Here is a 15,529-nt window from a genome sequence, read left to right as displayed (position 1 = left end):
ATAATATGGGCTGAAAGTGCACACTCCCAGCTGCAATATGAGAGTTTCCACATCCAAATTGGAGAAAGGGTTTAGGAATCATAGCTCTGTAATGCATAGCCTCCTCTTTTTCAAGGGACCAAAAGTAATTGGACAATGGACTCTAAGGGCTGCAATTAACTCAGAAGGCGTCTCCCTCGTTAACCTGTAATCAATTAAAGGAGATGTCCCGAGGCAGCAAGTGGGTCTATACACTTCTGTATGGCCATAATAATGCACTTTGTAATGTACATTGTGCATTAATTATGAGCCATACAGAAGTTATAAAAAGTTTTATACTTACCTGCTCCGTTGCTGGCGTCCTCGTCTCCATGGAGCCGACTAATTTTTGGCCTCCGATAGCCAAATTAGCCGCGCTTGCGCAGTCCGGGTCTTCTGCAGTCTTCTATGGGGCTCCGTGTAGCTCCGTGTAGCTCCGCCCCGTCACGTGCCGATTCCAGCCAATCAGGAGGCTGGAATCGGCAGTGGACCGCACAGAAGAGCTGCGGTCCACGGAGGAAGAGGCCATCTTCAGCGGTGAGTAGAGAAGTCACCGGAGCGCGGGGATTAAGGTAAGCGCTCCGGTGAGCTTTCTTTACCTCCCTGCATCGGGGTTGTCTCGCGCCGAACGGGGGGGGGGTTGAAAAAAAAAAAAACCCGTTTCGGCGCGGGACAACCCCTTTAAGTAGTTAAAAGGTCTGGGGTTGATTCCAGGTGTGTGGTTTTGGATTTGGAAGCTGTTGCTGTGACCAGACAACATGCGGTCAAAGGAACTCTCAATTGAGGTGAAGCAGAACATCCTGAGGCTGAAAAAAAAGAAAAAATCTATCAGAGAGATAGCAGACATGCTTGGAGTAGCAAAATCAACAGTCGGGTACATTCTGAGAAAAATGGAATTCACTGGTGAGCTTGGGAACTCAAAAAGGCCTGGGCGTCCACGGAAGACAACGGTGGTGGATGATCGCCGCATACTTTCTTTGGTGCAGAAGAACCCGTTCACAACATCAACTGAAGTCCAGAACACTCTCAGGGAAGTAGGTGTATCTGTCTCTAAGTCAACAGTAAAGAGAAGACTCCATGAAAGTAAATACAAAGGGTTCACATCTAGATGCAAACCATTCATCAATTCCAAAAATAGACAGGCCAGAGTTAAATTTGCCGAAAAACACCTCAAGAAGCCAGCCCAGTTCTGGAAAAGTATTCTATGGACAGATGAGACAAAGATCAACCTGTACCAGAATGATGGGAAGAAAAAAGTTTGGAGAAGAAAGGGAACGGCACATGATCCAAGGCACACCACATCCTCTGTAAAACATGGTGGAGGCAACGTGATGGCATGGGCATGCATGGCTTTCAATGGCACTGGGTCACTTGTGTTTATTGATGACATAACAGCAGACAAGAGTAGCCGGATGAATTCTGAAGTGTACCGGGATATACTTTCAGCCCAGATTCAGCCAAATGCTGCAAAGTTGATCGGACGGCGCTTCACAGTACAGATGGACAATGACCCCAAGCATACAGCCAAAGCTACCCAGGAGTTCATGAGTGCAAAAAAGTGGAACATTCTGCAATGGCCAAGTCAATCACCAGATCTTAACCCAATTGAGCATGCATTTCACTTGCTCAAATCCAGACTTCAGACGGAAAGACCCACAAACAAGCAAGAGCTGAAGGCTGCGGCTGTAAAGGCCTGGCAAAGCATTAAGAAGGAGGAAACCCAGCGTTTGGTGATGTCCATGGGTTCCAGACTTAAGGCAGTGATTGCCTCCAAAGGATTCGCAACAAAATATTGAAAAAAAAATATTTTGTTTGGGTTATGTTTATTTGTCCAATTACTTTTGAGCTCCTAAAATGTGGAGTGTTTGTAAAGAAATGTGTACAATTCCTACATTTTCTATCAGATATTTTTGTTCAACCCTTTAAATTAAACGTTACAATCTGCACTTGAATTCTGTTGTAGAGGCTTCATTTCAAATCCAATGCGGTGGCATGCAGAGCCCAACTCGCGAAAATTGTGTTACTGTCCAAATATTTCTGGCCCTAAGTGTAATATATATATATATATATATATATATATATATATATATACACACACACACATACACTTTTATTTTGGAATATATATAAAAAAAAATGGAGCCATTTTTATGTTATTCATATCGTTGGAGGTGTATAGGTTTGTATTGTCAATTGTAGACAAAGTTTGTTGAATCCCTGGGCATAGGACCAGGCAGGACGTTCACAAGGGTTTTTTTAAGGGTTATTAAAGCTTATTGAATTTCCAGCTATTTAGAAATGGTCCATCTCTGGTAGTTTCACTGGAGCCGTCCCTTTGCCCAAAATTAGATGTTCCTCCTTCCTTTCCTTTCCAAAAGCAACAGGCTGCTTCATGGGAAGTCCCATTACTGTGGGAACATATGTGCTTAAATTTACAGTTCCCAGCAAATGCATTAGACTTTGTTAAATTGCCAACACAGACCTGTTTACTTCCCTGCTGACCAAGAAGACTGCCCAGAAGCATGGGAACTACTAGCCAAGCCAGATGACCCAGCTACCCCTTGAAAGGACTGCCAATATCTTACTGGGGCCATCACCCTCAACCACAGGCTAATGTCCTTGTGGTCCCATCTAATAGTTGGGCGTACCGCTTTCCTTTACCTGAACTGCTCTTTATATCACAACCCGGTCTACCTGCTGAATACTCTGTGCGCCTCTCCTATAGCATCCATGTAGCAAAAAAGGGGAGAACAGTTGTTTGGTGCCCTTTTTCCAAAGACACTAGCTAAAATAGTAAATGCCTGCAGCCAATTCATGAATATCTGCATTCAGATGCCATCTTTTCTTCTCCTCCTCATCCTTTTCTGATTTCTTTCTCTCCCCTTTGTCTAAATTATTTTCTTTCCAAAAGGAGGGAGTATATCTCCACATATTCGTCCGCCAAAACTTTTCCTTGATCTCCCTTTCTAAGTTCGCTCCTAATAGTCCTTCCAAACAAACACCTTCCCCTTTGCTTTATCATATAACCACATCCAGTCACTGTCCTCTATCAGCACTGCAGCCGTCACTCCAGATGTCTGCTGGACATCTGCCACTACTTGACTCTGTGAGCAGGGGGCGCTCTCCATACTTACCGAAGGAACTAAAAGGGTTGTCAGAGCTGAAATCCTAGATGGGTCGCCCCAAAAATGAAACGTGGTTCCTCTATAATACTCCTACTAACTCAGTTTGACTGTCAAAATTACAGGCTCACAACATTGATGATCTTCAATGAAAGTATCTTTTTGAAAACCAGAAGGTGTCCCAACTATCCTTATAGTTCTCTCCTCACTATTTCTACATATAACACCTACCAGCTCCCTCTCATCTCCTAAAGTCTGAGGTGATAGCTTACCATTTACAGAACACAAGCATGGAAGGTTTTACACATTTATTACTGATTGGCAACAACTTTTTAGACTTCAACACAATTCTAATTGTCAAAGGCAAAAATACCTGTAAGTCAAATCGCCTAAAATATAATCCAAATACTGTATTATTCACAAAGACAATATGGAATAATATTTAAAATAAAGGGGTAATTTGTAGTAGCAAATGAGATGTGTCTAGTAATCATCAGTGAGTATTGTGTGTAATTATGCACATACGCACTAAAACATGGGCCTGGATGGCCAACTTCCAAAAGCCTATGAGGCTCACTATAGCCCTGGTTGTTCCTCCCCCTGAGGACACCGCAAGGCGGAACATGTCGGGGGAGGTGGAGGGCTATAGATTTGATTTTAATAGGGCTTTGGTGGTGGCCATCCGGGCCTATGTTTTAGTGTGTATGTGCAAAATAACACACATAATACTTACGATGACTACTAGTCACATCTTGCTTGCTACCACCATTCGCCCCTGGATTTTAAATATTATTCCATGTTGTATTTTTGAATAATAAAGTATTTAGATTATATTTTAGGGGATATTTCCTCTGGCTATTTTTTGCCTTTGGGAATTATAATTGTGTTTGTCTGACCCGGAGTATTCCTAGGGCAATTCCATAATATATTCCTACTTCTTAGACTATATTATATATATTAATGGGAAATATTCTCTACACACGGTTGGTATACACTATAGATGTGTCATCCGGGTTCTTGGTGATTTTTAGATAACAGACATTAGTTGGCCGTTGCATATATTTCTTGCTCATCTTGTTATACATGTGACTTCGCTTTCACTTTTAATGCTAGATATTTTTTCTTGTACTATTTATCAGTTGAAAAAAAAGGAAAATGTCTTCTTCCCTGATAAGTTATTTGATGTTTAACCCCTTCATGACACGGCCTATTTTGGGCTTTAGGACGTAACAATTTTTGGCGGATTTTCTTCTCCGTTTATCAAAAGTCATAACTTTTTTAGTTTTCCGTATGAGGGCTTGTTTTTTGCGTGGCGAACTGTAGTTTTTATCGGTGCCACTTTTGGGTACATAGACTATATTGTAAAACTTTTTTTTTTTTTTTTTATGATAACAGGGAGAGAAAACGCATCAATTCTGCCATAGATTTTTTTTTTTTTTTTTTTTACAGCGTTAATCATGCAGCATAAATAAGACAATCCATTTTTTCTGCGTGTTGGTACGATTACAACGATACCAAAATTCTTACATTTTTTTTAGGTTTTCCCACTTTTCTGCAATAAAACCCCTTTTTATTGGAAATCTTTTTTTCTATTCTAAATCTCTGCATTCAAAGTCCTGTAACTTTCTTATTTTTTGATGTACAGTGCTCTGTGAGGGCTTATTTTTTGCGAGACGAGCTGTAGTTTTTCCTGGTACCATTTTGGGGTACATACGGCTTTTTTGATCACTTTTATTGCGTTTTTAGTGAGACAAAAAGCTAAAAATGAGCATTTTGCCTGTTTTTTAGCGGGTTTTTTTTTGCGTTTTTTTCCGTGCACAGTCAAAAGCATGTGCAACTTATTGTACGCGTCGTTACGGACGCGACAATACCAAATATGTGGGGGGTTATTTTTTTTTTTACCTTTTTTTTATGCTAATCTGAGAAAAAGCATAAAAAAATGTTTTTTTTACTCTTTTTACATTTTTTTAATTCATTTTTTTAATTTTTTTTTTTTTACACTGTTTGTGTCCCCCTGGAGGACTTTGACCACTGCCCTGATGATCGCTGTCATAAGGCATGGCAGAGCTACTGCTCTGCCATGCCTTATAGCTTATACAGCGATCCTAGGCATAGGCAATACAGGACGCCAGTGTCTGGCGTCCTGTTGCCATGGTGACAGGCCGGGCTCTCGCGACAACATCGCCGGAGACACAGAGGGAGTCCGCTCCTTCTGTGAACTCTTTCCCTGCCGCGATCTACTTAGATTGCGGCAGGGAAGGGGTTAACAGCGGGGGGCGCATCTCCGATGCCCCCCCCCCCGCTGTTGCAGCAGGACGCCGGCTGTGACTGACAGCCGGCTCCCACTGCGGGATAACGCGGGATCATATGTGGAAGTACCATGCTGCCAGGACGTAAACTTACGCCCTGCAGCGGGAAGCGGTTAACAAGATGAGATTTGTGAGCGCTGCATGTGCAAAATTCATTAATATAGTTTTCTTATGTGAGTTTTTCGTTGGCAAAAGGATTTGACTTCCAAGTAAAATATTCCCCACATTCAGGATGTGAAAATGCTTTCTCCCCTGAGTGACTTCTCTCATGTCCAAGAAGACTTGATTCAGCTGTAAACATTTTCAAGATTCCAGACATTGATAGTTTCTCCTCTGGCGGTGTGGGACTTTGCTTTCCCACTTTCCCACAGAGCTCCTGCTAACCTGGTAATCTACAGCCTTAATAGGCATCCTTATGGCACCATCCTGGCAAGATGGGTGTTTGAAGCAACCCCTAACACAGAGGGCAACAGTGGACGGCGGCTCTGGATCCATAGCTCACTTCTTTGGAGCTGGTCCTAGACAGAGCAGTCAGATCCCTGCACCCAAGATGGCTGCTCACAGCACTGCAGGTGCAGCACAGCAGAATGTGATGACTGCCACAGCATCTCCAGGACAGAGAGAGCTAACAGGTACGTCTGAACATCCCCCTCGGGAGGAGGCAGGCAGGAGCCTGGAGTATTATTGTATCTTCACGCCACTGGAAGCTAGGGGTGTGACAGGGCTTAGATAGTGGGATGGCCCTGTCCCACCCCTAGCTCCTGAATGGCTCGTTGTCAGTGTGCAGTTCTGCGCCCCCCCCCCCCCCCCAGCTGTCTTACCTCCCTGCTGCAGCTGTAATTACTGTGGGCCGCGATGCAGTGGGTCCCTCCGCTGAAGTGACTCTGGCCGCCGGTACTCTGCTCATGCCAGTCTGGCCGCCACCACTGTTACGCTGGGCTGTTCCGGTCAGCCAACTGTGGCCGCTTCTCGGGTCATCGGACCCTAGCCACTGCAGCGCTCATCCTCTGTCCGGAATTGCTGCTCCGCTCATTACTCACCACCCCGCCACTGCTGCAAAGAGTGTGGGTCGCTAGGAGAAAGCTTCCCTCATGGCATTCTGTCCATCGCTGCTGCTCTGCTCATCGGACTGTGACCACCGCTGCTGCCGCTCTGCTCCCTGCCACTGCTGCTCCGCTGGTAGTGTTGCCACCACCGCTGCTGCGTTCTTCTTGTGTCCGCTGGCGCTGCTCCGCTCAGCCAATGCTGTCGCTCCTGTCACTCATCAGGCCGGCTTTGCTGCAAAAGCCGTCCGCCACTGTCATTGTTTTCTCTCCAGTGGCTCACATACCATGGCAGCACTGGACAGTGCTAGGGGGATGGAAACACAGACTCTAGGGCTGCGGGTGACAGTGCAGAAGGCAGAGCACACACAGCAGCAGGGACCCCACATTGTTAGAGTCTCCGCAGCTTGCAATTAACTGCCAATCGGAAGCTTGGGGCTTGTCTGGGGGTGTTAACTCCTGCTAACCCAACTCAGACCCTAGCTTCCGGTGGCGTCAAGATACAATAATACCAGAGCCAGGGAACTCCACAAGTGTGGGGCTTTACACAGTCAGCCCAGGGGGGGATGTCTGCAGGGACTCACACAGCACATCAAGGGGAGGCAGAAATACTAATTCAACAGGCCACTAACTCCTCTACTACAGAGCTCAGCAGAGGGACACACAACTAACCACTCACTGTATGGAGTGAAAGATGAGTGGGATTGGAAAGAGAGAAATACAACACATAGGCCATCATAGAGTAGAAGCAGAGGAGATATAAGATCAGATATATATACATATCAATGATCACAATGCCATATTGAACAAGAATGCTAACCAAACCTCGGATATCCTAACACACCTGGATGACATTAAAAATCTCCACAGATGTAATAACATGCGTATCAGAGGTCTACCTTAGAGATCTCTTGCAACGCCCGCTGGAAAAACCTGGGGAGATTGATGGAATCCACAGATTCTTGGGCCCTAAACCATCAGACACTTCCCAGCCACGGAATGTAATTTGCAGGATCCACTTCCTCAGGGAGAAAGAGGAGATATTGAGAAAGCTTAAAGAAAGGGGCCCTTTTAAATTTAAAGACACTACTCTTGCAATTTTCCCTGACCTTGCTAGGAGGACTCCATTACTCCTGAGAGTTCTACATCCACTTATCTCGGCCTTAAAGAAGCTGGATATCCCATAGTGCTGGGACTTTCAGCTTACAGCCAGGCATGATGGAAAAGCAGCTATCTTCAGAGATCTATTCAAATTTTGGCCACCTTTTGACTGCCTCTCGCTTTGCCTCTGATGTGCCCTAACTGAGGACGCTTTTCCTACTGCCAGGTTGGAAACGCTGCTGCTGTTTTAGAACGTTGTGGTTATTTTTTCATATATTCATTCTGTATTTATATGTCGAAGACCTGGGATTCGTGAGAATCATGTTGGGTGTGTGGGGTCATGGAGGGGACACTCCCAAACTATGGTCTACTTTAGATTCTTTCAACCTACATATACAATGTTTCCGGGTGATCTTAGGCCTTTGAATGGTGTGTCCCACTTGTTCCCTCAAGTTTCTCATTCTTAATATTGTCTTTCATAACCATATAATTTGTGTTTACTTAGTCTAACATATCTAAACCTAACATGACAATTGATCCAGGTTTAGTTACTTCCACAGGCAGATCATCTGTCTCTAGATGTATAACCTGCAGACTAAAGAAAACCTTGGCGAATTTAAAACCAATTGATCTATGGCGTATTCTTCATGCCAACACTAAAGACTACAGCTTCCACTCCCTTGCACACAATTCATGTAGTGGACTAGATCACTGTTTTAATATCTAGAACTTAATTCCCCTGAATATATTCCCATGAATGAGGCACTAGCACTTGATTGTGACTTTGATACAGACAAACTTAAACAGCTCTTACAAACCCTAAAGACTGGGAAAAGTCCCAGATCTGATGATTTCCCCCCCCCCCCCCCCCCCCCCCCCGAATCTTTAAAATGTTTGGAGAACTGCTTTCAGAACCCTTATTAAAAGCATTTAATGCATTCTCTCAGGGTTGCCTTTTCCCACCACAAGCCCTACAAGCTCACATAATTGTTACTCCTAAACCACAGAAAGTTTTGTCCTGTGCAGGGAGGCCTGAGATAACACCATTAAAAGCCTTTAATTAATTGACGGGGTCTACCTACTATAATGCATCAGAACAGGTATGAATCAATGGGCATCTGTCACCCCCACTCCAACCCGATCAGGAATGGAACAAGACAGGGGTGCCCCTTATCACTATATATGTGTGTGTGTATATAATATATATTAGTGATGAAATTCTTGGCCAATGCACTCAAACGTTATGCTTCGGTCAAAGGAGTAATAATAGGGAAACAGGAGCATAAGCTATCCCTTTTTGCAGATGATCTTTTAATATATGTTCCAAATTCTAGAATAGGCCTTTCTGTGATTTTACAGGAATTTGCTACATACAGCTATTTTACAGTTAGGCCTCCTTCCCACGAGCGTGACGGGCTCCGCAGCGTAATATTCCGCTGCGAAGCCCGTCACGGCGCCCCCCAGAGCCCCTATACTTACCTGCGGGAGATAGCGTGAAATCGCTTCCCCGCCCACCGCCGCCACGTCACCGCCCACCGCCGCGCGTCACCGGCCGTGTCACGTGACGCGGCCGGCCGTGTCACGTGACGCGGCCGTGCGCGTCATATGGCGTCATATGACGCGCGGCGGTGGGCGGGAAAGCGTTTTTTCACGCTATCTCCCGCTGGTGACAGCGGGAGATAGCGTGAACGGACGGCTTCCATTGACTGCAATGGAAGCCGTCAGTGCGTACAGCCCGTCCTCACCCGCAAAAAATAGAGCATGCTGCGGGTGAGGACGGGAGAAATCGCGGTGCGTAATTCCGCGGTGGAATTACGCATCGTGAGCATTGTGCTATTAGGTTCAATAGAACCTAATAGCTGCGGGCAACGCAGCGGATTTTCGCCGCGAATTACGCGGCGGAAATCCGTTCGTGGGAAGGAGGCCTTAAGACACAAAAGTCAGAAATACTAAATATCTATTCCCTCAGATGAACCCAAACACCTCCAAGACTTATTCCTCTTTCAGTGGAATGGCTCCTCCCTAAAATATTTATGAATTCAGATTTCAGCAACCCCTAAATTATAAACCCCTTATACAGACTTTAGAGTCAGAACTCAAAGGAAGACAAAAACTTCTGCCCTCCTGGTTTGAAAGAATGAATGCACTCAAAATGCATAGTCGTACCAAAATCATATATTTTTCAGTAAGCTATGGCTGAAGATGGAACAAGATTTAAATCTTTTTTAGATACAAGGGGCTTTCTGGTTTCTTCAGGGACTGCATTGGGATAGAATGGGAGCTTCAACTCTATTAACAATATTGCTTAACACCTGGAGCCAAATTCTTAGACAGTGCCTTGTGATTTCACAACCTGGTCCCTCACTCCATTAGTGGGTAATCCCCAGCTACCAAGTTCTCTACCACAACATTAGCTTTCATTCCACCCGAAAGTGACCTCTCCCCAGGTGTGAGATGTCATGGGCCCAGGGGTGTGAGATTCTTTTTGAAATTAAGGGTGACTCTAATCTACCAACTTGGTTCCAGTATTTTCAACTAAGTAGTTGTAGCAACACCTTAATCCCAAGATCATATTTAACAGTAGATCTTACTCCTTTTTAAAAGCTATGTATCGCCACTGTGGCACCTACACATGCGATTTCTCTAGTCTATGGATTGCTACTGAGCTTTGAACTTAGCTGCCTGGGGAAGTAGGTGAGAGTGCATTGGGTAGGGCTTTCTCTGGAGAGCTCTGGTCTAAATCCTATATACTGTCTTATAAAATTACTGTATCAAATAGGCTACAAGACTCAACTTTAAAATAGTCTCACAATTGTACAGAACCCAACCAAACTACACAAAATGTTTCCCTCTGCATCAGACCAATGCTGAAGGTACTTGTCAGACGCTGGTTCAATGCTGCACATTTGGTGGCAGTGTCGGCTTATAGCTCCCTTTTGGCAGGACATCTCTAGGTTATATAGGGTGGTATGTAGAAACTCAATTGATATCACCCCAGAGATGGCACTTTTATTCATGTTCCCGGGATCAATATCTAAAAATAAAAAAGTATTGTTAGGACATTTTATCATGGCGATGTGACAAATCATTCCAGATACACAAAACAAAGTAATGCAATCCTGAGAATAGAATGGGTAGAAGCAATTGATGCCATAAAACATATGGAGCAACTAAGATGCTCTGATCTTGAAAAGGAATGTACAACTTTCTACACCACCTGGGTAGTATGGATAGGTGTTCAAGACTCACCATCTCTCTCTAGCTGGCTAGAAAACGGAATTGTACAGTAAGAGGAGATATCCCATCTATACATCTATTTAAGCACCCAATAGACCATCCCTGTTCATGACTCGCGGTCCACATCTTCAAAGCTGCTGCTTCTTTTATTTCTTTGTCTTCCTTTTCTGCTTCTCTACTCTTCATTTTCCTTATTCCTAGGTACCCTGCTATATTACCTTCCCCCTCTACCCCACAACACTTTTTTTAAAATTTCTTTTTAAACTTAGTTACTTGGTTTCTTACTCTAATTTATGTTTGGATTACATGCAGCCAAGCAACGGGAGAATAACACCATAGGCTGAGCCCTTCCCGATTATCACCACCAGCGCCTCAGGTATATTCATACTTGAGAGGGATATTCGGAGAGGTGGCATATGTCACCAACAAAATCACCAATTTACATGAAAATTTGAGTCAATTGTTATTAAACAAAATACAATAAGACAAGTTAAACAATTTATATCATCACAACTTATATGTTAAATCTTTGATACCTCATGGTATTCGTGTTTTGTCTATTACCCTTAAAGTTTCAATAAAAATCTTTTGAATACAAAACATTTCTCACATTCTTAGCGTGAAAATGGCTTCTTCCCTGTGTGAATTCACAGATGAGTAACGAGTAGAGATGAGCGAACGTACTCAGTAAGGCCGATTTCGCAATCGAGCACCACGATTTTCGAGTACTTCACTACTCGGGTGAAAAGATTCGGGGGGCGCCGGGGAGCGGGGGGTAGCAGTGGGGAACAGGGGGGAGCTTTCTCTCTCTCCCTCTCCCCCCCACTCCCCTCTGCAACCCCCCACGCCCCCCGAATCTTTTCACCCGAGTAGTGAAGTACTCGAAAATCGCGGTGCTCGATTGCGAAATCGGCCTTACCGAGTACGTTCGCTCATCTCTAGTAACGAGAGTTGATTTATGCATAAAACATTTACCACAATCAGAACATGTAAATGGCTTATTTCCTGTGTGAATTTTCTGATTTATAGTAAGATATGATTTCAGGCTAAAACATTTCCCACAACATAAAAATGTCTTCATTCCTGTGTGAATTATCTGATGTTTAATGAGAGTTGGTTTCTGCTTAGAACATTTTCCACTATTAGAACATGAATACGGCTTGTCCTCTGTGTGAACTGTCTGATGTAGAACAATATGTGATTTCTGCTTAAAACAGTTTCCATATTCCTAAAATGAATTAGGCTTCTCCTCTGTGTGAATTTTCTCATGTTTAATAAGAACATATTTATGTGTGAAAGATTTTCCTTATTCAGACCATGAAAATAGCTTCTCTACCCTGTGTGAATTCTCTGATGTAACACAAGACTTGATTTTCGGTTAAAACATTTCCCACATTCAGAACATGAATATGACTTCTCCACTGTGTGAATTTTCTGATGATTAACAAGATGTGATTTTTGGCTAAAACATTTCTCACATCCAGAACACGAATATGGCTTCTTCCCTGTGTGAATTTTCTTATGTTTAACAAGATATGATTTTAGATTAAAACATTTCCCACATTCAGAACATGAATATGGTTTCTCCACTGTGTGAATTCTCTGATGAAACACAAGAGTTGATTTTTGTCTAAAACATTTCCCACATTCAGAACATGAATATGGCTTCTCCCCTGTGTGAATTCTCTGATGTAACACAAGAGTTGATCTTACGTTAAAACATTTCCCACATTCAGAACAAGAATATGGCTTTTCCCCTGTGTGAATTTTCTGATGTGATACAAGATATGATTTGTGGCTAAAACATTTCTCACATTCAGAACATGAATACAGCTTCTCCACTCTATGAATTTTCTGATGTTTGACAAGATATGAGTTTAGCTTAAAACATTTTCCACATTCAGAACATGAATATGGCTTTTCCCCTGTGTGAATTCTCTGATGTAACACAAGAATTGATTTTACCTTAAAAGATTTCCCACATTCAGAACATGAATATGGCTTCTCCCCTGTGTGACTTCTCTGATGTAAAACAAGATTTGATTTTCGGTTAAAACATTTCCCACATTCAGAACATGAATATGGCTTCAACCCTGTGTGAATTCTTCGATGTTTAACAAGATATGATTTTAGGGTAAAACATTTCCCACATTCAGAACATGAATATGGCTTCTCCCCTGTGTGAAGTATCTGATGTTTGACAAGATTTGATTTTTGGTTAAAACATTTCCCACATTCAGAACATGAATATGTCTTCTCCACTCTATGAATTCTCTGATGTTTAACTAGATAAGATTTTAGGGTAAAACATTTCCCACATTCAGAACATGAATATGGCTTCTCCCCTGTGTGAATGGTCTGATGTTTGACAAGATTTGATTTTAGGTTAAAACATTTCCCACACTCAGAACATGAATATGTTTTCTCCTCTGTGTGAATTCTCTGATGTTTAATGAAAGTTGGTTTCTGTGTAAAACATTCAGGACATGAATAAGGCTTCCTTCCTGTTTGAATTCTCTGACGTAACGCGAGATGTGCTTTTCGGTTAAAATGTTTCCCACATTTAGAACATGAATATGGCTTCTCCCCTGTGTGAACTCTTTGATGTTCAACATCTGTTCTGTAAATTTTATTTTGTTTAACATTCTGTAACGAATCAGAAGATGGAGCCTGCTTAGAAGGATCAGAAGATAGTTTTTTGCTGTTAAGTGCTGAGGATATATTTGGGATAATAGCAGGCTCTTCATATGTATCATGTATGATGCCAGAATCTTCCACTTTACAATCTATTGATATCAGACATCTCTTGGAGCTCCTGGTTTTGTCATCTGCCAAGAATAAAATTGGTTTTAATATTTTTGAATATAGCATTACAACTATACCAATAACTTATGACATTTGTTTATAAAATGCTGATACAAATTATAAGGCTGGTATTAAAATCCAAACAATGATTTTTTCTATTTACATGAGTCACAATAATTACGATTATTTTAGCCAATAAGCTTATGTTTTGTGCTTTTCCAATGCAGTAACATTACATTAGTATATACGAAGGGGTGCTGATAAGTCTTTGGCTTTACCCAGAAAGAAACGAGATAGGAAGATGAAACTTTACATTTCTTCCACATACTCTCCACTGATGTCAACACACTTCTTACATCGGTATTTCAAGTTCTGTAAGCCTTGCTAAAAGAAGGATTTCGTTTGTGCCTCAAACCAGTCATCCGTAGCAGCCATGGGATCAGAAATGGTGTGAAATTTGGTACCCTAGAAGTGTTTCTTCAGGTTTGGAAACAGATGATAGTCGGAGGGAGCTAGATCTGGGAAATAAGGTGGGTCAAGCAGCTGGAAGCCTAGCTCCACCAGTTTTGCAGCGGCCGCTTGCGCAGTGTGAGCGGAGGAGTTGTCTTGCAGGAACAAGATTCCTTTGGACAGCTTGCCGCACCTTTTGGCCTTCAGAGCTGCCTTCAATTGGTCCAAAAGGTTAATGTAATACCTTGCATTGATGGTGGAACCCTTTTGAAGGTAGTCCACTAGCAGCATGCCCTCCTTATCCCAAAACACAGACGCCATCACTTTAGTGGCTGATTTTTGCACCATGAACTTCTTTGAGAACCACTGTGCCTCCACTCTTTTGTCTGTTCCTTGGTTTCAGGGTCATACTAATAAATCCTGGTCTCATTCATAGTGACCAGTCGATCCAGGAAGTTCTTATCACTCCGGAAACGCAGACAAATGGAGCGGGAAGTTTTCACTCACGTGCTTTTCTGATCTGTTGTCAAACATTTGGGGACCCACTTTGCAGATAGCTTCTTCATGTTCAAATGTTTATGGATTTGAACATGACACAAACACATTCATGAGAAATCCCCGTGATGTCTGCTATTCCGTTGGCTGAAATTCGCCTATTCTCCAGTATGAGGTTGTGCACAGCAGCGACGATCTCCATAACAACCTCTCTAGGTCGCCCAGGACGTTTCTCATCATTGGTGCTGAAGTGGCGCGTTTTAAATTTGGCAACCTAATTCTTTACTGTAGAATATGAAGGGTATTGATCCCCCAATGTCTGCGACATATCACCATGAATATCCTTCGCTGACTTTCCTTTCAGAAACAAGAATTTTACGACAACATACATTTTTGTTAGAGACTTTGCATTTGACATACTTACAGATCAATTGGCATGAGCCTCAAAATTATATTACTGTTATGCATGACAACAACAACAAAAGAGAAATCCAATTATATCGCAAGTAAGTTTTTTACATTAGAAAACTGGATTCTGAATGAAGTGTTTCACTACCGTCTCCATGTTTTGTTTGGTTAATACTTAACTAGGTAAATTAGTGATCGAAAAACAGCCTGAAGAATAGCAGTCAACTGCTTGCAAAAATTAGTCTTCTTCAGGATAAATCTTCATGAGTAGAACAACACATGACAAGTAGAAAAATACCAGGGGAGAGGAAATGGTAAATAAGAAAATAGGGAGAAAAAAAAGGGGAAAAGGAGGAAAGAGACAAAGTGACACAAAGCAAGAAAAGACAACACAAAACAGAGCGGAACGGAACAAAAACAAAAAGCCCAGGCCTACCCCGGCGCCATGACCCCCTTTTATTTATTTTCTTATTTTTTGTTCGTTTGTTTTTTACCTTGGCAATACTCCATCCACAAGCCACCACTCAAAGCCAGAGGACCT

General features: G+C 42.7%; 2 protein-coding genes across 3 annotated transcripts in view; both read right to left on the bottom strand.

Moving 5' to 3' along the window:
* Positions 1-5,618: 5,618 nt before the first annotated feature.
* On the bottom strand, positions 5,619-12,054 carry LOC136626710 (gastrula zinc finger protein XlCGF17.1-like). The gene is made up of 3 exons (XM_066601722.1): positions 12,046-12,054; positions 11,750-12,010; positions 5,619-5,828 (listed from the first exon to the last, which is right to left on the bottom strand). The coding sequence occupies exons 1-3, from the start codon at positions 12,052-12,054 to the stop codon at positions 5,619-5,621; spliced, it is 480 nt and encodes a 159-aa protein (XP_066457819.1).
* Positions 11,728-15,529, bottom strand: part of LOC136624355 (zinc finger protein 300-like) — a 56,615-nt gene continuing 52,813 nt past the window's right edge. Inside the window, exon 5 of one of the 2 annotated variants that reach the window (XM_066598315.1) lies at positions 11,728-13,093. In XM_066598315.1, the coding sequence (XP_066454412.1) occupies positions 12,163-13,093 (931 nt within the window). In that variant the 3' untranslated portion in view covers positions 11,728-12,162. Of the gene's footprint in view, positions 13,659-15,529 lie in introns of both variants that reach the window. The other variant, XM_066598310.1, reaches the window with a different exon arrangement.

The sequence above is a fragment of the Eleutherodactylus coqui genome, chromosome 4 (assembly GCF_035609145.1).
Source record: "Eleutherodactylus coqui strain aEleCoq1 chromosome 4, aEleCoq1.hap1, whole genome shotgun sequence".
Lineage (NCBI taxonomy): Eukaryota > Metazoa > Chordata > Amphibia > Anura > Eleutherodactylidae > Eleutherodactylus > Eleutherodactylus coqui.
This window is presented reverse-complemented; position numbering and strand designations above follow the sequence as displayed.